Raw genomic sequence first — 27,256 nt, forward strand, 5'->3', positions numbered from 1 at the left:
ACTTGTTTCTTTTGTTTTGGGTGGTAAACCCACGATTGGGCCATTAAGCATAAAATATGGATTAGTAATGCTCCGAATTTTCTGAAGCATAACTAACTACTACTTTACCATCATTAATTGTGATAAATTCACAAGCATCATTATCATGCATGGCATGCATTTGGCCTCAGTTTCTCTAAACCAATGGCCATATATATAGTTTTCTTTTTGAATGTTGTCTGAAAAATCGTTCAGCGTATTCGATACATCAGGCAGCATGATTTCTATCGAAGAGTAATACATGTATTAAGTATTTTACTATTAAAGGTTAGGGTTAAATATTATTATCAAGTGTACATGTTTTAGAATTTGAGTGAATCAATCAGATACATATTATGAATGTAACAATGTGTGAATGTAATGAATACACACAACAATTTCGATCGTAAGTGCAAGCAAAAACTGAATCATTACCTCATGCACTAGTAGTATCTTTTAAATATATACGGTGTTATCTACACTAAAGAGGTAAAAGAGTTTGCTAAGCCTTACAATGAGTTAATTATAATAATTTGGTTAGAATTCGCATTCGGCAATAATCAAACTTAAGACTTCTCATTTACAAATGATGAAGACTAACCACTAAATTATAATTTTAAATTACTAGTTAATGGTGTTTGGTCAATGCCCGACCATTGTGTACAAATGCCTGGCCGAAGGAGAAAGCAGAGACCCTGATTTTGGGTCATATTAAGGGGTAAGTGTTAGGCAGAGAATCCATAGACAAGCAGAAAAGAGTGCAAAAATAACGGCCCACTTTATTGAAATTCCTGCAGGAATTGGATCCTCTCCGAGGCAACCTCTCGAGATCCTTCTGATCGGTGTTAGTGGACCGTTAAATTTTTATCCAACAACTACAAACAGAGGGAGTCCTCTAAAAGTTATAATAATTGTAGCCGTTGGATTTTAACCCCAGTCAAGAGGATCTCGAGGATTTGCCTCCGAGAGAATCCAATTCCATTCCCGCGTTACAATATTCCATTCCCATAATTAATTCATTTTATAATAACGATTTGAGTTCGGAGATGATTGATTAATGCATGTCATCTCATCCCATGTGTGTTGCTTTTGTTTAAATCTTTATTTTCTCAGATAAAGTTTTTTTTCTGTGTGTACCTAAATGCTTGTGGCGTTGTGTACTTTACACGTGTTATTCATATGTATATATACGGTAATGCTATTCACACATTTATTTTTACTTCTACACATTTCTCTTAATTTTTTGTTATCAAATCAAATGAATTGAAGAAAGTAAATAACCAAAAAATTAACAAAAATGTGTGTGAATGGATGTGTGAATATCACTTTCCTCTATATATATATATGAGTTGGTGGCAAAGTTAACATAGATGGAATTGTAAAACTATGTGACGGTGTTGAGACTAGACATTCAAAATGGCTGGGGATCTCCATATCTACTTTGTTTCGTATGCTTTAGGAGTAAGCTAGTTTTATAATGTATTATACTATATTTAAGACTTTTTGGAGAGGTAGTTTGAATAGAAAGGGAGATCGAAGTGGCTTTACTTGTTATTTCACTCAACTTGAAAGCCAATCACCACTTTGGACATTTTCAAGCCTAAATCATGACAAGCCTACTTGACCTCCATCTTTCTTACAAAACTGATTCAAGATGAAATTGAGGAGGCTTAGGTGATAAGTAGTCTCTTGCATCATACTCCAAAACACTTGTTTTGTTTTTACAAACGTACTACGTACTTGAGCTTGACCAAGTTGAAATCTTTTACTGTTAATTTCGATTATACTTGAATCTTGCTCAAATAACATAGAAACTAGACATATTGAAGCAGGAGTCCGAACTCTAACCCTACAATTGGACTCGGTAAAAGCATATTAAGCAGATCCACTTGTTGTTGATCATGACAAGTGCATCCATTACTCTTGCTTGATTAATGGTTGTTTACTAGCTAGATTAATCATGCGATTAGTCATGCGTTGGAAGAGTATAAATAATTGATTTATTTATTTAGCAAAAAGTTTAAAGTGACCAAATTAATATCAAAGCAGGGTTGAGCCATGCATAAATATAGGCTTTCTGGATTGCTAGCTTGATTTGAGGATAAGCCAATCCATGATTTTACAAGCATTATATATGATAACTGAAGGATAAAGAATAAAGATAAGATACAGATACTCCCCCTAAACCCCTAATCCTCTTCGTTCAGTAGTCCTATTTACGTCTTTTTCATGCATTGCATTCTGCTTAACTATACATGAAATTCTTTAGAAAATAAAATAAAAATAAAATTAATAACGCTTCAAGTTTAGGAATTACTTCTAGTAGGCGGCGGCGGCGGCAGCAATCCATGCATTGCATTCGTGCTATTTGCTTCTCTAATATTCCCATTTTCTGGCCAAGAGTTCCAAAAATATTCCATGCAATTCAAGTCCGAAACTGAAATTTTAAGATTGGAATTAGAATGTATTTGAATTTTCCAAAAATTCAAAACTTGGCTAATTCTATTACACCCTTCTATTACATACACTTAATGATGTACCTACTAAATTAATTGCGGATATGTTTTTATTATTATTTGTTATACAATGTACTCAAATATGATTCTATATTCTTAATTATAACTCTCTTCAATTCAATGTATTACATGCCAAATGCAAAAGTGAGGTGCACTTACTATATATCTTGAGCTCCATTACATGTCGATATGTGCATGTTCATGCAAATAATTGGCTTAACTACTAACTATGTTAGGTTCGTAAAATACACCACCACACAAGTCTTTACGTGATTCACTTAAATGTGGATACTTCTCTTATACTTTTCTTCTTTTCTAAAGTGTAATATTAAAAGAATTTTGTTTGTTAATCTGAAATTGCTTATTGAAAAGAAATTTCAAAAAATAGACAATGAAATAACAATCAATGTAATAGAGCTTGAACACGACTTATTTATTTGTGTCATGCTCGTGTCAGTCTGGCCCGTTGCTCGTGTCAGTCCGACAAAAATAATATACCACATCACCATTCAAGGCAAGTAAAATAGAACACACAAAACTTGAAATGTACAATTGCCGATTGGCAGGCAGCTCTACTTTCATGTCTTTACCATCTTACAAACTCCCACCTCCGGTAAGGCACTTGAGTCTTTACTACCATAACCACAATAAAACCACTCTCAATCTCTCACCTATATAACAATTTCATACAGCAGAAGAAGCAAAAACAAATCCAAGTAGCAAAAATTGTTCGGTACATATACATATTGCTTCCAATAGCATTCAGCCACCCTGACTCTCTTTTATTGATTTCAAACCCAGTCTTTGAGCCTGGGCCTGCAACGAAGATTACACTTATCCAGAAGAATTGAACCCAACATGCCTTCAAATTACAATGCAAAATTTGGTGCCAAAATCACAACAAAATACAAACTAAGCACAAAAAAGACCGATACATAACAAACCTTGATATCCCCGAGAGCTGCTGCTGGCTGTCAGTCACCCATGCTCGAAATATGACGGTAGTATCCCAAAATCATTTACAAAATCAGTTTCTCCACACAGCAAGGCAGGCCTACTCTACATGGGCCATTCCCAAATCTCTTGTTGTGCCCTTCTTACATCCAACGTTATGAAGGTTAAAACCATGTATTAAGCTTTATAGCAGATCCAAAAGGGGTGGCTGTTCAGTTGCCGATTTGGCATGGCTGGAGCGTGACACTGAACTAGCACCCTTCCCTCTACCTCTTCCTCGACCTACAGCAGTTGATGGGGGAGGAGCAAGTCTTGGTGCTGTCTGCGCATTATTTCCAGAAGCAAATATGGACCCAAGATCAGCTGATCTTTCATCTGTGTAAGCATTTGAAGCTGATATCGGTTGATTCTGTTTCATAAATCCAATAGAACTCGGGGGGTTAAAACCTGAGCTACCCAAACCACCAGTAATCGGAGTTGCATTGCCTTGACCAAGTCCTATTTGCTCAACAGACCTTCCAGTAACAAAGGCCCAACTATCATTGCTATCGCTGTAGAGGTTCATACTGTTTGATCCACTGGACAGTTTGTTTCTGGGAGGCTCTATCGTACCATTGTTAGAAGGGCCCATTCCACTTACTTGGCCACTAGGCCGTGGGGGCCAGTTAACAAAGGGATCAACGTCATCAAAACTGGAACTGGATGATGCTCCTGCATTTAATTGCTTCTCAGTATCAGCAACTGGGGTAACTCCAGAAGACGCCTGAGGAGGCCACTCTATATCAACTGGGGGACATGATACGGGTGTTTGCTGACTAGTTACTGTAGTTCGCAACAAGGAATTTGGCTGTGAAGAAGTTACTTGAATTGGTTCATTACCCGGAGTGGGATAAGTGGAGGTAATGGAATTTGTAGAAATTTGGAGGGAATTGGAGGGCTGCTTTTTTATAGGACCCCAATCTTCATCCCATGCTGGACCGCTGTTTGCAGCGGTGGCAACATTTCCGCTTATTTTGCTTGGGACTTGGGAGTGGAGTCCGTTGACAGATGGAGATGGTTTTACCTCTGGAATTCCAGAATCCGTCACAGTAACTCCCCGTTTTTCCTCTATCTTCCTGCCACAAAACCAATAGGTCCAATACAGAAAAGAAGACTTAATATCAGTAAAACTAAATGCGAGAAAGAATTATATAATACTGAGACTGATAAGAATGCATGTAAGCGTGCAGACATTACTTGGGTGAAACTCAAAACATTCAATTATCACCTCAGAATATCCTTGACAAAGAGCATATATTTGGCAAACTGCTGAACATTTAATTGCTGGGCAGTAAGAAGAGGTATGAGCAGCGGGAGGACATGCTCTGCAACAAATTCTACCCCATGCTGAAAATCATGAAGCAAAGACAATGAATTATATCTTGTAGCTTTGTAATAAATTAATAATACATAACGATATTAGGTAAAATGTTACGGAAGACAGATAAAGCAACCACAGAACCAGATTCATTATTGCAAACGGTTACCTGCTTAAGAATTGAGTTTGACACCCCAAGAGTACACATAAGGGTAGGAGCAGAGCGGTCAACTGCTGTACAACGCTGAATTGTTTGCAGAATATCCAAAATAGCATGCTTATCGAGTGTAGGAATCAAATCTCCTAGACAAAGCAAAGCATTGACTCTCACCTGCCAAAACAAACACATTTGAAATTCATGTTCAATTGTTACATTAAGATTAAACCATAACAAAACAAAATAAAATTCACCCAAGTCAAGTTCAAGAGCCACCTCGAACTGGTAGTCTCATGGAATTAAAAGCTACAGTTGAACCCACAGTACCAAGAAAAAAAAAGGGTAACATCCAGGTCATTCATCTTCAACTGTCATACAATTGGCCGTCAATTCAGAAAAAACTAAAGAAAACTGTATTTTGGGACTTTAATTTCTTATGAGTTCAACTCCGCCTATGTCTTACATGGCCGGTCCCAAGCCCGGATAAAGGAGGAGGGGGAGGGCGTCAGGTAGTCGACAGCCGGCACTCCATGATCACGTCGAATCCTTATGAAAATGAATCCAGAACAAAATCGCGCTAAAGCTAGGGCGTCACCCGTAAGTGGCGCGCTGTGTGGCCCGAGCACAGTGATAAGTGAGCAAGGGTCGCTGTATCTCCATCGGCACCCGGATGCAGTGTTAAATGAGCAAGGGGGCCATAGAAACTTCTTTTCGAACGACTCCACTCAAAGTTGTTTGGGAGCATATGCTCCTATCAACTTTACCCGGGACACACAAAAGAAGTACTTTGATCCTATTAGACGGGGGAGGGTGAAGAAGCTAGGACAGAAGGGTAGAGTTCAAGAGAGCAAAATGCGTTTAGGAACGTGGAATATAGGAACCTTAACGGGAAAATCTATGGAAGTAGTGGAAGTTATGGTGAGGAGAAGGATAAATATTATGTGCCTACAAGAAACTAAGTGGGTTGGTAGTAAGGCAAAGGATCTAGAAAACTCAGGGTTTAAACTTTGGTATTCGGGCACAAATAGAACGAGAAACGGTGTTGGCATCATCGTGGACAAGACCTTGGTACAAGATGTTGTAGATGTCAAGAGGGTAGGAGATAGAATCATGGCAATCAAGATTGTAATAGGACAAGAACTTATCAATGTGATTAGTGCGTACGCACCTCAAGTAGGGTTGGATACGAGTTCGAAGGAGAAATTTTGGGAAGATCTTGGAGACTTGGTGCAAGGAATTGCTCAGACGGAGAAGTTATTTATAGGAGGAGATTTAAATGGACACGTGGGCAGGGAGACAGGCAACTATGGAGGTTTTCATGGTGGCCATGGTTTTGGGGAGAGAAACGAGGATGGGGAAGCTATCTTGGATTTTGCAATGGCATATGATCTCTTCTTAGCCAACACCTTCTTTAAGAAGAGAGAAGAACATGTGATCACCTACAAGAGTGGGTCGTCAAAAACACAAATAGATTTTCTTCTAATGAGGAAAGGGGATCGTATAACTTGTAAGGATTGCAAAGTTATACCAGGAGAGAGCGTGGCTAATCAACATCGCTTGTTGGTGATGGATGTACATATCAAAAGAGTAAGACAAAAGAACAAGACTTGGAAGTGCCCAAGGACTAGATGGTGGAATCTAAAAGAAGAAAAACAAGCCATTTTCAAAGAGAAGGTAATCACCCAATGTGTGTGGGATAGAGAGGGGGAAGCTAGCCAAATGTGGGATTCCATGGCTAGTTGTATCCGAAAAGTAGCAAAAGAGGTATTAGGAGAGTCCAAGGGCTTTGCCCCACACCAAAAGGAATCTTGGTGGTGGAATGAGGAGGTACAAACAAAGGTGAAGGCTAAGAAGGAATGTTGTAAAGCCTTATACAAGGAGAGGACCGATGAAAATGGTGAAAGGTATAGAAAAGCGAAGCAAGAGGCGAAGAAAGCTGTCAGAGAAGCTAAGTTAGCGGCTTACGACGATATGTATAAACGACTAGATACCAAAGAAGGAGAGTTGGATATCTATAAACTATCTAGAGCAAGGGAAAAGAAGACAAGAGACCTAAACCAAGTGAGGTGCATCAAGGATGAGGATGGAAATGTTCTTGCTACAGAGAACGCGGTTAAAGACAGATGGAGAGGTTATTTTCATAATCTTTTCAATGAAGGACATGAAATGAGTGCTTCTTTAGGGGAGTTGAGTAACTCAGAAGAGTGTAGAAACTACTCTTTTTATCGTCGAATCCGGAAGGAATAAGTGGTTGTAGCTTTGAAGAAGATGAAGCATAAAAAAGCAATAGGCCCAGACGATATACCAATCGAAGTGTGGAAACTTTTGGGAGAGACAGGTATAACATGGCTCACTGACCTTTTCAATAGGATTTTGAAAACGAAGAAGATGCCAAATGAGTGGCGAACGAGCACTTTGGTGCCTATCTACAAGAATAAGGGCGACGTACAAAATTGCATGAACTATAGGGGTATTAAGCTAATGAGTCATACAATGAAGCTCTGGGAGAGAGTCATTGAGCATAGATTGAGGCAAGAGACACGGGTTTCGGACAACCAATTCGGGTTCATGCCAGGGCGCTCAACCATGGAGGCAATCTATCTCTTACGAAGATTGATGGAAAGATATAGAGATGGGAAAAAGGATTTACACATGGTCTTTATAGATTTGGAAAAAGCGTATGATAGGGTCCCAAGAGACATTCTTTGGAGGATTTTAGAGAAGAAAGGAGTACGAGTAGCATATATCCAAGCTATAAAGGATATGTATGAAGGAGCAAAGACTGCCGTAAGAACTCATGAAGGACAAACCGAAAGCTTTCCCATAACTGTAGGATTACATCAAGGCTCATCCTTAAGTCCTTACCTTTTTGCGTTGGTAATGGATGAGTTAACAGGACATATTCAAGATGATATTCCTTGGTGTATGCTTTTCGCAGACGATATAGTGTTGATAGATGAAACTAAGGAAGGGGTAAATGCAAAGCTTAACCTTTGGAGAGAAGTGTTGGAATCTAAAGGTCTTCGCCTAAGCCGATCAAAGACAGAATATATGGAGTGCAAGTTCAGTGCAAATGGAGGCCAAAACGAGTTAGGGGTGAGGATCGGAGATCAAGAAATACCAAAGAGCGACCGTTTTCGTTACCTAGGATCTATCTTGCAAAAGAACGGAGAATTAGATGGAGATCTCAACCATAGAATACAAGCTGGATGGATGAAGTGGAAGAGTGCATCCGGTGTGTTATGTGACCGCCGTATGCCACTGAAGCTCAAGGGAAAATTTTATAGGACGGCAATAAGGCCGGCGATGCTGTATGGCACAGAATGTTGGGCGGTGAAACATCAGCACGTACACAAAATGGGTGTAGCGGAGATGAGGATGCTTCGTTGGATGTGTGGGCACACGAGAAAGGATAAGATTAGGAATGAGGATATCCGGGGTAAAGTAGGAGTAGCCGAAATTGAAGGAAAGATGAGAGAAAATCGGTTACGGTGGTTTGGACATGTGCAAAGAAGGCCTACTGACGCTCCGATTAGAAGATGCGACTATGGGACAGAGGTTCAGGGCCGAAGGGGTAGAGGAAGACCTAGGAAAACTTTGGAAGAGACTCTAAGAAAAGACTTAGAGTACTTGGATCTAACGAAGGACATGACACATGATCGAGCACAATGGCGTTCTAAGATTCATATAGCCGATCCCACCCAGTGACTTGGATTTTCCAAGTCTCCAACCGAGAAGTTTTCCTCACTCGGAAAATTAAGGGAACACTACCCCAACCTACATGCTCCACTCAGAAAGCTTCAACATACAAGCTTCAACAAAAGAAAATTCAAAGAACTTAGCGAATAAGGCTTTGGTGTATTTAACACAATACGTTGAAATGAAGGAAAGCTTATTTATTGATATCCCCGATAAGCTACAAATATGTACATATACATGAGTCAAAATAAACACACAAGAGGGAGCCTTCACAAAGGTTGCTTAGGAGAAGTCTCAGCAGTCGGTAGAGCCTCAGAAAGAGAAGGCACCGGAGGGGGATCATTTGGAGCCTCAGTACTGGACAGAACCCTAGAAGGAGGAGGCATCAGAGGTTGATCATTTGGAGCTTCATTACGCGGTACAGCCCCAGAAGACGAAGGCAATAAATGCCTTTGGAACAAACCCACAAATCTCTGATGATCAAGTAAAACCTGACCATCAGTTTCCTTCATCTGGTCAAGCTTCCTCTTCATGTTTGTAGCATAGTCATGTGCGAGCCGGTGCAACTGTTTATTCTCATGCTTGAGCCCTCTAATCTCCTGTTTGAGACTCATCACTTCAGCCGCCAATGATTCAACTTGGCGGGTTCGAGCAAATAGGCGTTGGGCCATATTAGACACAGAACCTGCACACTGAACACTGAGAGCCAGCGAATCCTTAACAGCTAACTCATCAGACCGTTTGGAAAGTAGTCTGTTATCTTTGGGAGTGAGAAGGTTCCTGGCCACCACCGCAGCGGTCATATCATTCTTCATCACGGAATCCCCAACGGTAAGAGGACCAGTGGGGGAGACGAAGGATGGACGCCATATGTTGTCTGGAGAAGGCGGGGCTGCCTCTTCAACAAGGTTCAAGTCAAAACGACGGTCGGAGGGGCCAGACATTTTCAAAGGTGTTGAAGAGAGAAGAGGTCGGACAAATCAAGATCTTAGAAGTGCAAGAATGAAGCTTCTACTGGTGGAGATTCAAGTGTGCTTTGGAACTTAATGCCAGCCCCTATAAAAATCTGCACTCGACGGAGCTTCAGAAATCGAAGAGGCGCCTGCTCAGAAATCGAAGAGGCGTTTGCTTTCTCAAAAGCTGGGCTGCTTAGAGATCACGAGGGTTGATCTCAGAAATCGAAGAGGCGTTTGCTTTCTCAAAAGTTGGGCTGCTCAAAGACCACAAAGGCCGATCTCAGAAATCGAAGAGGCGCTTACTTTCTCAAAAGCTGGGCTCCCCAGAGACCACGAGGGCCGATCTCAGAAATCGAAGAGGCACCTACTTTTCCAGCCTTGTCAGCACCTGTCACACGCACACTCAGCTTTGCGGAAATTATGGGCATTCTATCGAAGACTTCTGGGGAAGTAGAAAACACATGAATCTTACTGTTCAATCACCCACTTGCCACACGCAACAATAGCTCATGGGTACCACAGAAAACTTTGCCAAAGTTCTCTGCCAAAGTTGAGCACGTGAAGCTTGCAGCTCCCACTTCATCACTCTGACCAAGAAGGGTAAAAGAATAGCAAATAAACAGCACTAACAAAGTTTAAACCCATAAATTTTGAAGGTCTAGCTACCATATTATTACCCACAAGGGTAAAGGAACAGTACCACTGCTGGATAATTGGAAAGTCCCTGTGTGTCAACCTCTGTGCTTCGTGGCAAGGTAGACTAGCAAACATGCCCAACCTTTACTCACATTCGAGAAAACACTCCCAATAAGATTGCTTGCTCCAAAATCGAAGAGGCACCGTCCTCCGAATCTCGAGAGCCAGACTCCCAACATGACTACTTTCTTAAAAATCGAAGAGAAGCTTCGTGGCAAGGTAGACTAGCAAACATGCCCAACCTTTACTCACATTCGAGAAAACACTCCCAACAAGATTGCTTGCTCCAAAATCGAAGAGGCACCGCCCTCCGAATCTCGAGAGCCAGACTCCCAACATGATTACTTTCTCAAAAATCGAAGAGACGCTGCTCCCCGAATCTTCGAGAGCCAGACCCCCAGCATGATTGCTTTCTCAAAAATCGATGAGGCATCGTTCTCCGAATCAATCGAAGAGGCGCTCGCTTTCTCAAAAGCTGGGCTGCTCAGAGACCACGAGGGCCAATCTCAGAAATCGAAGAGGCACCTACTTTTCTAGCCTTGTCAGCACCTGTCACACGCACACTCAGCTTTGCAGAAATTATGGGCATTCTGTCGAAGACTTCTGGTGAAGTAGAAAGCACATGAATCTTACTGTTCAATCACCCACTTCCCACACGCAACAATAGCTCATGGGTACCACATATAACTTTGCCAAAGTTGAGCACGTGAAGCTTGCAGCTCCCACTACATCGCTCTGACCAAGAAAGGTAAAAGAATAGCAAAGAAACAGCACTAACAAAGTTTAGACACATAAATTTTGAAGGTCTAGCTACCATATTATTACCCACAAGGGTAAAGGAACAGTACCACTGCTGGATAATTGGAAAGTCCCTGTGTGTCAACCTCTGTGCTTCGTGGCAAGATAGACTAGCAAACATGCCCAACCTTTACTCACATTCGAGAAAACACTCCCAACAAGATTGCTTGCTCCAAAATCGAAGAGGCACCGTCCTCCGAATCTCGAGAGCCAGACTCCCAACATGACTACTTTCTCAAAATTGAAGAGAGGGTAAAGGAACAGTACCATTGCTGGATAATTGGAAAGTCCCTGTGTGTCAACCTTTGTGCTTCGTGGCAAGGTAGACTAGCAAACATGCCCAACCTTTACTCACATTCGAGACAACACTCCCAACAAGATTGCTTGCTCCAAAATCGAAGAGGCACCGCCCTTCGAATCTCGAGAGCCAGACTCCCAACATGATTACTTCCTCAAAAATCGAAGAGACACTGCTCTCCGAATCTCGAGAGTCAGACCCCCAACATGATTGCTTTCTCAAAAATCGAAGAGGCATCGTTTTCCGAATCTCGAGAGCCAGATACCACAGACCACTTTTTCAAAGTGCTCTGACAGAGTTAAAACATGTGAAACTAGCAGCTCCCACTACCGTGCTATGACCAAGCAGGGTAAAGGAATAGCATTACTACTTGTTGTTAGGGAGACTCCTATATATGTCGACCTCCATCCCCAACGGACAGGCAGACCTGCAAAAATGCTCAACCCTTCATCATATCTGAGAGGGCACTCCCAACGAAGCCTTTCGAAATATTCAGCTTTCTTTCCCCCCGATAATACCTCTGCAAACAAGCTATACTAGAGCAAGAATATCTCATATCATCAGGGTTAAAAGCAAGAGTATCCCATATCATGCTTTTTCCCTGTCTTTTCCTTTGGCCTTGTTTTTACCTGCAAGACAAGGAGAAAGAGAGCAATCAGTCAGCAGTTGGAATCAAGCTTCCAGCCAGGAACTGACTGCCTGGAACCCCTTACCTGATTACTTACCTGGCATTGCTCTCGAGTACTCATCTTCAACATCTTATGTTTCCAGGGAAGATTCCGCATCTGCTTGAGGAACAGATAGGGCAAGTGCGAAGGATACAAGGAAGCATGTGGAGACAAGCGTAACAGCACACGTGCCGATACATCCATTACTCTGTCAAAAGCAAAAGTATCCCATATCAGCAGGGTGGAACGTACTCTAGATTTGATGGACTTGTTTTGACCCTCAAATTCTTCAGTCGGCCTTATACTCTGGAGGAAACCAGAAAACCCTCCAGCTCAGTTCAAGAATAAGCCTGTGGAAAGTTACTTCTTCAAAAGCAAAAGTATCTCATATCATCTCTTCTCATTTTTCTTCTCTTTATCCTTCATGCTGCTGCAAGATGGGGAGAAGGTGAACAATCAGTCGGAGCTCTGATTGCTTACCTTGTCTGTCACCTCTTTCAGCAGACCCCCTAGCTCGGCGACTTGGGGGACTCCTACTACATGGTTTGTATCGCGCTTGACCAAGCCTGAAACTACAAGTAAGCTTCAAGTGAAATTGATACATTACCTTGTGCATCTCCACCAGTTAAAGATACCACCCCTGGATGGAGGAAGAGTACTTCCAGAGAAGATGTCACATCTACCTATGAGACAGATAAGGCAAGTCAAGACGACACCACACTCCGATACTTAGAAGTTTCGTGATTACGAGATCATTCTCCCACAATATTTCCTAATGTCATTTGTACTAAATCATTCACTTGTACTCACTAAAGGAGAGCTTGAACCTATGTACTTGTGTAAACCCTTCACAATTAATGAGAACTCTTCTATTCCGTGGACGTAGCCAATCTGGGTGAACCACGTACATCTTGTGTTTGCTTTCCTATCTCTATCCATTTATATACTTATCCACACTAATGACCGGAGCAATCTAGCGAAGATCACAAAAAGCGACCGTTTTCGCTACCTAGGATCTATCTTGCAAGAGAACGGAGAATTAGATGGAGATCTCAACCATAGAATACGAGCTGGATGGATGAAGTGTAAGAATGCATCCGGCGTGTTGTGTGACCGTCGTAGGCCACTGAAGCTCAAGGGAAAATTTTATAGGACGGCAATAAGGCCAGCGATGTTGTATGGCACAGAATGTTGGGCGGTGAAGCATCAACACGTACACAAAATGGGTGTAGCGGAGATGAGGATGCTTCGTGGGATGTGTGGGCACACGAGAAAGGATAAGATTGGGAATGAGGATATCCGAGGTAAAGTAGGAGTAGCCGAAATTGTAGGAAAGATGAGAGAAAATCGGCTCCGGTGATTTGGACATGTGCAAAGAAGGCCGACTGACGCTCCGGTTCGAAGATGTGACTACGGGACAGAGGTTCAGGGCCGAAGGGGTAGAGGAAGACCTAGGAAAACTTTGGAAGAGACTCTAAGAAAAGACTTAGAGTACTTGGATCTAACGGAGGACATGACACAAAACCGAGCGCAATGGCGTTCTAGGATTCATATAGCCGACCCCACTTAGTGGGAAAAGGCTTTGTTGTTGTTGTTGTTGTTGTTGTAATTTCTTATGAGTTCACTGCCACCAGCATTCCATTGTCCAAAGAAAATACACAAATCAATGATATTTGAGAAACCAACTCAGGCAGAAGATTCAAGAGGTGAATCGTAGGATGAATACCACTGTACAATTGTATTCCTCTATAATTTTCACTGCTGAATCATGCCATTTTTTTAACAAGTTGCATGTTAATTAATAAATGGCAGTTTAAAAAGTTAATTTCCTCAGAAGTAGAAACATGGGCAAATCCATTACAATCAAATGGTTTAATAATTAGTGGAATTAGAAAACAGTATATACTGTGCAAATTCAACAAAAGAAACAATATGCTTCAATAACAATTTAGGAGATAATAATCACTCAATCAAGTCATTTTCCGCATTCAGGATCAGTAATGCAAAGTGTCAGGGACATATGAGGAAGCAACATACAACTAGCACAGGATGCACGAAACTCGGACAAGTTTCTGGTACATTAGGTGATAAAAATGTGTGATCTTAAGTTCCATCTTACTATGATTAGGTCAATAACTCTTGGTAAAATAGAGTGCTAAGTACTATCAACTAGTTTGCATAACAGAAAATATAATAGAAGTGACAGGCCAAAGACAATTGAAAGTCAATCTACTAGGACTGGCAGGGACACTTCGTTGGTATTAAGTTATTAACATATTACAATGTTGACCACTAGATACACCTATAAACAAAGGAAATACCAGTTAAATTCAAGATAAGAAACCAAGAGGCTGACCAAAACACAGTGGTGCCAGAAATATTATTATAGGGGATCATATCCTTAAATAATTAGTTTGATTCCAAATTCATAATATGAATGAAATGAAAACCAAATCATGCTCAATATAAGTTATAACATCAAACTCCGTTGCTTTTAAGTTACAACAGATTTTTTTTTTTTCTTTCTTTTTAAATTATGTATAACCAACAGAAAGAAAATCAAATTTCAGTATTTTCAATTTTCACTAATGGCAAGAACAGACTGATATCATTTAAGGTGAATGCACAATAAGAATGTTCTTAAATTAAACTTAAGAAACCAAAGAAAGCCAACAAAAGAATAAATACATACCGCGGCAACAGTTGTCTTAAGAGCTAAGCCATGAACACGAGGCAGAATAGCTTGTTTCACTAGCTGGAAATAATGAAAATATAAGACAACAAATACTAGTAGCTCTCCCATAAAACGTTGATTCACAAGAAAGATACTAAAACTAAAATATAGCTTTTGTTTATCTTCATCCATGTGCTAAACAGATTTTTGTATTACGGAAAAAAAAAGCCAACAGTATAATCCACAACTGTAACACATATTCAAAAGTCTCCATCACTGAGAGAGAGAGAGAGAGAGAGAGAGAGTGTGTGTGTGTGTGTGTGTGAGTGAACATTTAGAAGAAAGATACTAAAACTAAAATATAGCTTTTGTTTATCTTCATCCATGTGCTAAACACATTTTTGTATTACGGAAAAAAAAAAAGAAAAAAAGCCAACAGTATAACCCACAACTGTAACACATCTTCAAAAGTAGTATTTCAAATGTTTTCATTGCTCTGTGTGTGTGTGCTTCCAAAGAATGTAAATGCATACTCACCTGAACGTGTGTGTGTGCGCACTTCCAAAGAATGTAAATGCATACTCACCTGAACATCAATTTTTTTGGCAAGGAAAGAAGACTTCCTCAAAACCTCCTCCTGTATGCGAGCATCGCCATCACCATATGCTCGAACAATCATGGGCAGGACATGTGATATCAAGTGATCTTGCATAGTCTAAAAATAAATACTTAACAGGTTAAGTGTATAACTCAATAATGGGGAAAGTATCTGCTAGCAACATAGCAATCCACTGGGAATAATCACCACTTCCATGAACTGAACAGACACAGCACACAAAGTGTGCAGGGATTGAACCGAATAATGCAATAATACCAAATAAGAGAATAAGAAAAGTGCTTTCACTTACCTTGTTGATAATAAGTTCTGCATGCTTCAAAAGCAACAATAATGTGTCACCCACAGCGGTGCTCAGGACAGGAACAAGGGCTGGCAATGTTGATAACTCAAAGTCATTCTTATCCTACATTATGTTTTAAGACATAAACTTAGTCAATCTAGCTATAAAACGTAAAGTCACTTGATGATGTCCATAAACTCTACCATGACTCTGTGTGTGTGTGTGCACGCGAGAGATTGAGAGAGAGAGAGAGAGAGAGAGTACAGGTTTTAAGACATTATTATAGAAAGTTTAGGCTTAGTGCTTGATGTCTCAATAATCGTGCATGTTTTAAAAAATTAAGTATCATGGCAGTTTTTATGAGATCATCACATATTTGTTTTCATGGATCTTTCAAAAATTCACATATAATTTTGAGTGATTCTGTGTGAACTCCTTATTTTCTCAGTTAAACCCTCCAAGGCTAGCTGACAACAATTTTCTTTTAACAAGAAAACAATATTTTCTTAAAAAAAAACGACATGCATGCTATGGACAAGGGTACACTTTCAAACTACAGCGACAAAAATAAAAATTTCCAAACTGCCTAAACCACCCCAACAATTAAAAACTCAAGCATCCATCATTGCTACCATCTTTCCTTTTTATTGGAACTATAATACAATCTAATCAAGGTTATAAAAGGCGTTAGGCGCTAGTCGGGCGGCGGGTAGGAGCCTAGCGTCTAGGCAGGGCCTAAGCGGTTTTTTTTTATTTAAAGACAGAGATTATAAAGTATTAGAACATATTGAAAACATGGGGAACAAGCATATAAAGTGTTCATCCAAGTATTCAACAAGTCTTACAATTTATTGAACTAAAATGAAAAATGAAAGTTATCTATTTTCTGTCTAAGTGAGCGTCGCAACCTAGGCCGGTCTAGGCACCCTTTCTTAATTTTCAAACGCCTAGGGATTAATCGGGACAGTGGCATGCCACCTAGCGCCTAGGCGAGGATTTTTAGAACAATGAATCTGAAACATGATAACAAGCCTTGCATGATTAGTTTACAAACAGTCACAATCCTTTACAAAGCTTTTTTTAACAATGGCTCATTTCCAATCACAAAGGCAAAGCAATTAGTACCTGAGACTCTGCAATCGTGAGAACCATGGGCAGAATCATTGGTTGCATAACCAAATTCCTAAGTTCTGCACAAAGCGGCGGCAGTACCTAGAAAGACATAATAGAGACCATGTTCAATAGACAAAATATCTTTAGCAGTTTGCTGAACAAAACTATGAAATGCAATATAGTGAAACACAAATCACCAATAGGCATAACCAGATACCTGAGGGGTTCTTTTTTCTCAAACCACAACAACAACAACAAAGCCTTTTCCCACTAAGTGGGGTCGGCTATATGAATCCTAGAACGCCATTGCGCTTGGTTCTTTTTTTCTCAAACCAAAAACAAAAATCATGATGTCGTTTTCATTTCAATAATCAGGTGGTCTTTTCATTATTCTTTGTTTCCAAAATTCAAACATATACTCAAAACATAAATACTGTCAAAATAAATGACACATCACTTGATCAAACAAAAAAGAAACCTTATATCGCAATACACGAGAATCGAAATCTTTCCACATATCAGATAATGCTTTCAGGAATTCGGACTTCTGCATGTTATCTCTTTCCTGCAAATAAAAAAAAATGATTTATGACCACGTAAATCTTTTTTGTCAAGCCTTTTTTCTTCTTTTAAGATATTAATCTAGGGTAACATTATCCCAGAAGTATGCACTGATTACGCTGAAATGCAAATGCATACAAGCATGTGGTCGAGAAAGCGAAGAGCACGCAACCTAGTGTCATCCCGGAAAAATGGAGAACCTGCAAATAAATATTATAAACAAACCCGAGTATGAGACAAAGAGCAATCAGAGTACACTTAAACATGTAACATAACAATAATAACCTGGCCAAATGTGTATGCATTTTATAATGCAAAGATTAAACCAAAAATACCTGTATGACAAAACAAATTCTAGCCATAATACTACACTACTGTTGGCTTCCACGGAGAATTGAGAGTGATTTTCATGTATCAGGACAGGAACATCCCTAACTCATGCGTTCTATTTTTAACAATGATGGTGGGCTTAGAGATTTGATTATTATTTACTTTTAATCAATAGAACCAGGAAATTCAGTGACTAGGTTTAATTATTTCTAAGTATTTATTAATCTTGAAATTGCCTATACTACATTATTAATAGGTTCCTAGTAACCATACTTGATTTTAACATGATTTACCTCTCCTTAACCTTCTCTGTCTCTTTACACATATCATCCTCTATGTCTCTTATTCTACATCGGAAGCAGAGAAATGTTTTCCTACATTTGGTGGCAAAGCACCAATACAGTTAGGTTTAATGAGTTACCTGTAAAATCCATTGATGTTGGCCTGAAAGCCTCATTCGTAGAAAGCATCCTTTGCAAGTCAGGAACTAACTCTGGAGGAATAGGGGAAAAAGCTTCACTGGATAAGTAGCTTAAGGTATTCATATACTGCAAAAGAAAAACTTCAGTATTAACAATATCACCAATACACAACCATACATCATCCATGAGGATCACTCAATGAAAATGGAGAAAAGTATTAAAGACCAGTACACATATCCTACTTCATTCCATGACCTATTTTAGTGTGCATGTGGGGGACGTAGCAGCTAAAAGTTGGAGATGATCCTTGTTAAAGGAGATGTAGAAAAAGGAATAAATATAGCAATAATTTGATTCTTCGTCACTGTAGTAAATAGGCGAGAAAAAGCAAATCATACAAGCTCTTTTTGTGTTTTCTGTACATGAACAAGCTATCAATTAAACACTTGCATTTGTATGAAAAAAGTGAAGAATTTAAAGGAAAATTACCATCTTGACATTGTTGTGGCAGTCAAGCAAAGGCTTGTGAGCAATCAAGTGGTAGGCAAGACAACCAAAACTGAAAATATCAGAAGAACATCCAGCTGAGGATGCTTTGCTCCTAGCAAGTTCAGGAGCAGTGTAGTTCAGTGATGGCTGAAGGGGCAGCACAGAGTCCTCAACATCATATTCCTGTGCAACCCATATCAAATCAATTAATGATTGGTACACATTGCTCATGGGGAACTCTCATTGGATCTAGATAAGATTTAAATAAATAAACCTAAAAAATTACGGTCAACATTGTAACCAGGAAGTATCATACTGCTCATAAAGAAACTGCCAAACTCTTGACTATTTGAAAAGAAATCCGGTGTGCAAGTATAGATCATTCAAAGTTGTTGCAAATGCAACCGCATAGATGGAAAACAATTGGATAAAGCAAGGAAGAAAATGAAGACATTCATAAATTCATGAATGTTAAGAGATCAAAATAAAAAAAAAAACAAATGTGTGCTAATAATATTCTGCAGGACAGAAAGCACACATTTTCATAATTGTCAAACTATGCAGGTGAAGTAGAATTTTTTGTGTAACAAGCTTATAACAGAAGCTTTACTCACAGCATAATGGAATGCCTGAACATTAGCCATATTTCCTGAGGCTTGATCTGTTGAGATTGCAAAACCAAATCCACCAAGCTTCCAAGCTCCACTTGATGTAATAAAGACATTCTGCAGCAATATGGTTTCACATTCAATTGACATATTCAATATGCATTGAACCTCTAATTTGGAGGACAAGTATGATAACTAATTGGCAAGAAACACACTTATTAGACTCAGTGAGGGACTGATACATAAAGATCAAGCAATAAAATGAAACGAAGTTTTTCCTTAGTAATTATTGTTGTACTTTTATGTGCAAAGGGAAGCGAATTCTAACAAAGTACCATACATCAACTTCGTAGGCGAATGCGAAGAAACAAACAATCTAAAAATATGGATACATGAGATTTAACGTGGTTCGGCGTAAAGCCTATGTCCACGGGCAAAACATGGCAAGGAATTTCACTATACAACCAGAGATTACAAAATAGTGTTTAAACTCTCACAATCCAAATCCCACAAATTACAAACCTAAACCAGTAGAGAACACAAAACTAACAGAGAAGATTCTCCTAAATTGTTCTCTAACTCACAAACTCACAAATTGAGTCTCACCAAAATGTCACACAAATGAGCCACACAAAATAAACTAACCCTATTGTCCTATTTATAGAGCACAGGACTTAGGTTTACATAGAATCCTAATAGGAAGTAAATCCAAACCCTAATCAAATAAATTTAACAAAAACTCTCCACCAAATAAGGAATCCAACCAAGAAGTCAAATCCAAACCCAAAAAGTTTACCAAATGAAATAGGTAATACAAACCTAATTTCTGCATCATCCTAATGTTGAGACGCAAAACCCAACAATTATACCTTCACGCTACAGAGGACAACAAGGAAAAGTATTCTGCTAGACATTCTAGCCTCAAGATTAACAAGAGATAAAATATCTACAAAGAGTTTAAATTTTGACAAATTTCACTTCTAAATATTTGAAATATTGTGAAAACAAACAAAGAAGAAGTTGTAACCTCAGGTGATATGGCCCGATGAATGAGACGCGCATTGTTATGAAGAAAGTCTAAGGATTCTGCTATCTGGAGCAAACCATGCTTCACCTCCAATATACCCATTTCCTGCAAAGCAAAAATCCTTTTGAGCAAGCTATGATATCACAGGATGATTCAGAATATAGCACATGACAGATAGGAGATTGACTAAAGAAAATGCACTTTCTGTAGAATAATATTTTCCAGAACATTCTCCCCTTGGAGAGAGAAAATATCCAGCCCATTAAAAATTTACAAACTAGATCAATTTAAGTGGGCATACATCTAGACGCAAGAAGGAGCACATCATATTCGGAATACGAACAACTTGGTTGTTCTACAGAGCATCCGCTTATTAACACTAATAAAATGTATCATTCTCAAAATCACACAGCTAAATTCGAATTCAAGTCGGTTACTTTACTGGTGATCCACATAAAAGAAACTGAATACGGCCGAGCATTTAACTGTTTTAAACTACATTCCAATATTCACAAGGTCCATACGAATCCAATCCAAACATGCATTCACTAAATTACCGAAATTACACTATCGAAACTTGAAACCAGCATAAAAGGAAACAGTTGAAGCCCACCAGAGCCTACCTACCATTCCTTTAAGCTCCTTGGGCACCTTAGCCACATTCTCCACATTCCCAAGCGCATTTGCCACAGACGCAAACAACGGCTCCGTCACCATTGCCATGGCATTCTTGTTCTCATCCAGAGCCTGCACCACGTGCACCACCCCGGGGTGCCTCAGCCTCACCAGCCTCGCCGCATCAGCTCGAATGATCTCCAAAAACCCATCTTCCGCCGCCTTGGGCAATCCGGCGCGCATGCGCGCCTCCGACAGAGCCTTCTTATCCAAAACCCAGACGCAGACGGTGGGGTACTGGTGCGCGCGCGTAGACTCACGAGCCGCCTTGGCCGAATAGAGCTTCCAGACCAGGCCCGGTCCGGCGGACCCGATCTGGTCGAAGAGCTCGTGGTCCTGAAGAGGCTTGGGTCCGGCGACCTCCTGGACCGTGGTCTGTACGGTTTTTTCGATGACCGCAGCGGTCTTGGCGAGGGCTTGTGTTAGGGTTTTCATATTGAGAGACATCTTGGGACGAATGGAGGAATTGCAATGTGTATGATGGAAAACAAATCAATATAAAAGCAGTGTTGGTATGGGTGTATGTAATCTGCGAGAATTGGGAAGGAAGTCTAGGGTTTTGGGTTGACGACGACGGAGGAGAAGGTGGAGGGAATTTGGAAGCTTTCCTCAGATCATCTGCTTTCCAGTTTCCACCTCCCTCTCTCTCTCTGCGTAGTTCTTTTATTTTCTTTTCTTTAATTTTTTTAATTTTAAAAAATGATTTTTCAAATGTTTCGGGACAAAGTTCTCTCTCCGGGCACGGGCAGTTTGTTGCTGTTTTCAGTTGGCCTCTGTTGGGTTTAATTAATTAAATTTTAATTTGTTTCTGATTATTTAGGTGAGATGCTTGAGTCACACGTGGCGGCCAGCTTATATTTGGATAGTCGGTGGGTGGGTTGGGCTTTATATAGCTAGTTAAGTGTAAAATTTGGATCAATGATATATGAGCCCTTGGACACTTTTGAAGTAGGGGTACACGAAATTTTAAGTAGGCCCATATACACGATGTTTCGCAGATTTTTTTTATCTTTCCACTCTTTGTTAATTTTTTTTTTCTATTGTCTTAAATTCATTCAATCGGACTAGATAGATAACCGTGATTTGTCATCCATTATTCTTCTTTTTAAGAAGAAAGAAAAATTTCATTCAATTGGACGGTCGAAAAAAAGATGTATGTGTGAAGAGCAGCACCCGTAAATAAATTTTTTTTTTCTCTTTTTAAAAAGGGGGACAACTGGTGGCAAACCAAGGTTATCCACCTCTTCTAGGGGCAGGGAAGACTCAAAAGCATTTCAGCCTCCCATGGCCACAAGTTTGGCTTCCACACCAGCAGCGGGTTTCGAACCCAAGGTCTAAAAAAGGTCATACCCAGTGCACAAGGCTCCCGCTTTACCCAAGGTCTCCAGTTTTTAATTTGAATGAAGCATCGCAATCCGTCATTTACCACTAGGTCACCAACTCGTGATTTCGTAAACAAATATAGGGTTGATTACATTGTTCACCCTTTAGGTTTGGCATTATTTTCAAAATGAGGCATGAAGTTCTAATTTTCTCACGTTACACCCTTGAGGTTTTGAAATTGTTTCATTTACATCTTTCATCTCTTTGAATATCTAACCCTCTCTTGAATTGATGAGTTGTTTTTGTGAATATAGTGTAAATGTGGCTTCAAGGTTAGCTCAAGGAAATGATGTTGCCCATTGTTTGGCTGAATAATGTGTTGTCTATTGTTCATCGTCGTGTACATGGTTGGAGGATTGTTGATTTGTTGTAGGAAGATGAAGAGAGTCTGAACTAGAAGCCTCAACTCTCTCTCTCTCTCTCTCTCTCCCCCTCCCTCCCTCCCCATTGTGATGTACTAGCATTAACAATGTGATAAACTAGTGCATCGTCATGTAATGCACTAGCACCGACCAAATTCAAAACGTAACGTGTAAAATACAAAATTTGAAATATACATTCAACTACTAAACCACCAGCTAGAGGTTTTGAATCCTAGCTTTCTTGGTATGTAAATTTTTGTCAGCCACAAGTTGGGTATTCTAAAAGAGTTGTTTAGTTAGAAGCAAGTAGCCACATATTATGGATCTAGATCCAACCGACATAAATGTAAGCCGATAAGCTTGACCATTTTTTTCTTCTTTTTGACAAGCTTGACCATTTGATTAACTCCATCTTAATCGCCGCTCTTAACCTTTTATAATTGCAGATAAGACCATAAGATTATGTCCATGCTCGGTGTGAAAGAAAAACTTACATAGAACAAATTTACAGTCATGTGATTTTTTTGTTCACTAACACATCATTATGTGAAGAAAAATTTACACATAACAATGTATTATTGAACAAAAAATGTCACGTAGCAATAAACCGATTACATATCAATCATTTTCCTAATTTAGGAGAAGAAGTCATACTATTTTAATGGGAAGAGAATTTGAGTAAAAAAAAAAATTATTTGATTTTAAATTCACTTTTCCATTTTTCAATGTATCTAACTTAGGATTTGGATAGACATCTTGGGACATGACGATCTATTAATACAACAACGTAACGTGATGTAAGTTGTAGGAATTAGTTTCACTTTCACATAAAGAAATTGTTATTCGTATTTCAAAAATTTCATTTAGCATTCCAAATTTTTTATAATTAAAAAAAATACACTTGTAATAAGTATAGAATGAAATTTTTGAAAGGATAATAACAATTCCCTCACATAATATAAGCTCTCTTACTTTACACTCTGGAGCACGTGTATAAATCACATAACTCAGAAAGTTGCAAAGTTTGGTGAAAATCAGCAGAACCAAAGTCAAACTTGTCTCATGTCTTATGTCCTATAAAAATCTCTTTGGCTTTACTTCATTCTGCAACTTTCCATTTTTGCCATATTTGGCTGTCTCAGAAACAATAATATTGAGCATGAAAAACCTCCCCCTCCTCTTCCTTGCTATCCTCACCTTCAGTTGCCTGAACCCCGTTTCCGCAGCCTGCCACGTCGACGACGAAGCGGGTCTGCTTGCCTTCAAATCGGCCATCACAGCCGACCCATCTAACAAGCTAAGCTCATGGATAAAGGGTACAGACTGCTGCACATGGGCGGGTACAAACTGCCTCAACAACCGGGTCACCAGCCTCTCCCTCTCGGGTCAACCCGACAAGCCCAGTACTTACTTATCCGGTCAAATCTCGCCCTCCCTCTCCAAACTCAAATTCTTGAACGGCATCTATCTCCAAAACCTTAACCTCTCGGGTCCCTTCCCGGATCTCCTATTCGGACTACCCGACCTCAAATACGTCTACATTGAACACAACAAGCTCTCGGGTCGAATACCCAACACTATCGGCAACTTAACCCAACTCGAAGCACTCAGCTTTTACTACAACCGGTTCACCGGTCCAATTCCGAGTTCAATCTCCAAGCTGACCCGGCTCACCCAGCTCAACCTTGGCGGCAACATCTTAACCGGTTCGATCCCATCCGGCATTCAAAACCTCAAGAACCTCACCCTCTTCAACCTCGAGCAAAACGGGTTGTCGGGTCCCATCCCCGATTTCTTCACATCGTTTCCGGAGCTCCGAGTCCTCAGACTCTCCGGCAACTACTTTACCGGGAAAATCCCAGCTTCAATTTCCGCTTTGGCGCCAAAACTGGCCTACCTGGAGCTCGGCCACAACGCCCTGACCGGCCAAATCCCTGATTTTCTCGGCAATTTCAAGGCCCTCGACACCCTCAACCTCTCTAGCAACAAATTATCCGGCGTCGTGCCTCAGAAGTTCGCGAATCTGACCAAGATCTTCAACCTCGATCTTTCTCGTAATTACCTCACCGACCCGTTTCCGGAACTGAACGTGAGAGGCATCGAGTCCCTGGATTTGTCGTACAACAGCTTCCATCTGAAGCAAATTCCAAAATGGGTGACGTCGTCGCCGATCATCTACTCTCTGAAGCTCGCAAAGTGTGGGATCAAGTTGAAATTGGACGACTGGAAGCCGGCGGAGACGTATTTCTACGATTACATCGATTTATCAGAGAACGAGATTTCGGGGAGTCCAGTCGGGCTGCTGAACAGGACCGATTTCTTGGTGGGGTTTTGGGCTTCTGGGAATAAGTTGAAGTTTGATTTGGAGAAGTTGAGGATTGTGAAGACGTTGAAGTATTTGGACTTGTCGAGGAATTTGGTTTTCGGGAAGGTGCCGAGTGGAGTTTCAGGGCTGGAGAGACTGAACGTCAGCCACAATCATCTTTGCGGACCGCTTCCGGCCACCAAGTTTGGTGCTTCGGCGTTTCTGGGGAATGATTGTCTCTGTGGTGCTCCACTAGATCTCTGCAAGTAATGAGGCAAAACCCTAGCAATAAGGTTTCGGTGGGAAATAATGCCACGTGACTGATGGCTTAGTTTTCGTGAGGACAATAAAAAGGAAAATGAATTATGAAATGGATTTACAGTGGTGTGTTAATAATAATATGTCGTATCGTATGTAAGGTTTTTTCTTCACGTAATATATTGATATTATTAGACTCCAACGTTACATATAATCAACTCGTTTTGTACAAGTTGCTTCAAGAAAATTATAGAAAGTGTAATTTTGTTATGCTGTATGTTATTGTAGAGTTAAGGATGTTTACTGTTAAACAAAACTAAAAGGGAATGGAAATGAAGGGAAAAATTTACTCTTTGGGAAAATCATCATTTTTTTCCTTTTCATATGATTTCTTTTGGCATCTGAAAGGGCAAATGCTCTATCTTGCCCATTGGATTCACCAGTTCCATTATCATATCTGTTTTCCTAATACAGCATCCTTGGTGAATGATGGTCATTGTTTTATGGTGCCCCTTGTTTTAAGCATGACCCAAAAAGTGGATCAAAAACATAATTGGGTGTTAGGTGTTGTTTTGTTAAATGTTTAAAAGTAAGGTAATGATATTCTCATCATAATTTTATACCACATTTCTTTACTATTTTAGGTGGCAAATAAGTTGAACAAGCCACATCATTTAATTTCAATTTTCTTATTAATTAAAACATTTAAATAAGAAAAATTGCAGACTTCAAGATCTCCCTCTGATGTTAGTAACTTAATTGGGTATGACCCCTAATTCGATAAACAAATTTGATTTTGACTCTTAATTCGCATGAAAGCTAATAGGCATTACTTAATGAAATAATCAAATGAAATCTGTCATAGCCCGTCCCAAAATAAATTATCGATGATGTGAGTTGACTATTTTACCCTTGGACGTGAGTGTTGTGGTGTGTATTATGCTTGCTAATGGTGGTCCAAACTTATATTTTTCCTTAATTTTTGGACCAAATTGGAACTTAGTTTTTGTGGTTTTGGTTGGTGACCCACGTGGACCACTCACACACATACACAAACTCTTCCTCTTTCTCTCTCCCGTGCGTTCTCTCTCCTTCCTCTAGGATTTTTCAGAAAATCCATACAAAACGTACGGACGAACTTCAAAACCAACCTTTCACGCGCAAATCAAGGGTTCAGAGGGCACCATTGTGTTCTTGAGGTTCATACGAGTTGAATGGTACCATTTTTAGGTAAGAACTTATTCGAAAACTCGTGAAAACCCTAACTTGATTTATGTCACTATTCATGCAATCGTAAAATTTTGTGTTTTTGGGGATTTCAAGCTTATAGGTAGCTTAAGGAGGTCCTCACGAGGCCCGGAGTGGTTCGTTGGAAGAATTTGGACGTCGGATTATTGAGAACGACGAGTTTTAAGAATTGCCGGAATATTAAGGTTTTTTCCGGTGGGTTTCCGGTGGTTTCAGGGCTCGACTCAGGTATGGTTTTGTTCGTCTTGGTGAGATCTTCAAAATGGTTCAAGTTTCATGAAGTTTGGTGTTAAATCGAGAGAGATATAAGGTTTTGAAATAAAACCCAGAAACCGGCGAAGTCGTCGGCATCCGGCGACTCGTCGGAGAAGATGAAGGCATATTCCGTCAGTTTTGACGGAATATGCTAACGACGTTAGATGACGCCATTAATAATTAACGGAATATGCTTGATTTTGGACGGAATATTCCTGACGGCGTTAACTGTGGCCGTCAGTGTGCCTGGCACATGCCCGCACGTGGGTTGTGCGTTTGGCGCGTGGCGGCGCGTGAGACGTCGCAAATTTTTTCTAAAAATATGGGGATGTTCGTGAGGTTGTGTAGATCACGTTGGTATATTTAAACATCCCATTTGAGCAATGTATGAGAAGTTATTAGCTAGTATTGGTTATGTGCTTTAAATTAATGTTTTTATAGTTGTTTCGCATATAATGGAGACTTATCTTGAGGACGAGCGCAATTAAGGGCGACTCGGGGGTTATGACCCTTCGACATACCAGTGAGTG

At 40.0% G+C, this 27,256-nt stretch overlaps 3 protein-coding genes across 5 annotated transcripts; 1 reads left to right on the forward strand and 2 right to left on the reverse strand.

The window, feature by feature from the left end:
- Positions 1-3,073: 3,073 nt before the first annotated feature.
- On the reverse strand, positions 3,074-21,648 carry LOC126621501 (SCY1-like protein 2 A). 2 transcript variants are annotated; one of them, XM_050290005.1, is made up of 14 exons: positions 20,868-21,648; positions 20,241-20,345; positions 19,220-19,330; positions 18,606-18,788; positions 18,116-18,242; positions 17,503-17,564; positions 17,282-17,368; positions 16,816-16,902; positions 15,700-15,813; positions 15,378-15,506; positions 14,810-14,872; positions 5,015-5,176; positions 4,756-4,874; positions 3,074-4,603 (listed from the first exon to the last, which is right to left on the reverse strand). In XM_050290005.1, the coding sequence occupies exons 1-14, from the start codon at positions 21,360-21,362 to the stop codon at positions 3,673-3,675; spliced, it is 2,775 nt and encodes a 924-aa protein (XP_050145962.1). In that variant the 5' UTR covers positions 21,363-21,648; the 3' UTR covers positions 3,074-3,672. The 2 variants fall into 2 exon arrangements, with proteins under 2 accessions (XP_050145962.1, XP_050145963.1); XM_050290006.1 differs by having other exon boundaries at positions 20,864-21,010.
- On the reverse strand, positions 8,878-11,753 carry LOC126621522 (uncharacterized). 2 transcript variants are annotated; one of them, XM_050290041.1, is made up of 2 exons: positions 11,280-11,753; positions 8,878-10,435 (listed from the first exon to the last, which is right to left on the reverse strand). In XM_050290041.1, the coding sequence occupies exon 2, from the start codon at positions 9,643-9,645 to the stop codon at positions 8,971-8,973; it is 675 nt and encodes a 224-aa protein (XP_050145998.1). In that variant the 5' UTR covers positions 9,646-10,435; positions 11,280-11,753; the 3' UTR covers positions 8,878-8,970. The 2 variants fall into 2 exon arrangements, with proteins under 2 accessions (XP_050145998.1, XP_050146000.1); XM_050290043.1 differs by having other exon boundaries at positions 8,878-11,279; positions 11,497-11,749.
- Positions 21,649-23,752: 2,104 nt separating the features above from the next.
- Positions 23,753-25,425, forward strand: LOC126621507 (leucine-rich repeat protein FLOR 1-like). The gene has a single exon (XM_050290021.1). The coding sequence runs from the start codon at positions 23,820-23,822 to the stop codon at positions 25,233-25,235; it is 1,416 nt and encodes a 471-aa protein (XP_050145978.1). The 5' UTR covers positions 23,753-23,819; the 3' UTR covers positions 25,236-25,425.
- Positions 25,426-27,256: the final 1,831 nt, after the last annotated feature.

This window comes from Malus sylvestris, chromosome 5 (genome assembly GCF_916048215.2).
Source record: "Malus sylvestris chromosome 5, drMalSylv7.2, whole genome shotgun sequence".
Classification (NCBI taxonomy): Eukaryota; Viridiplantae; Streptophyta; class Magnoliopsida; order Rosales; family Rosaceae; genus Malus; species Malus sylvestris.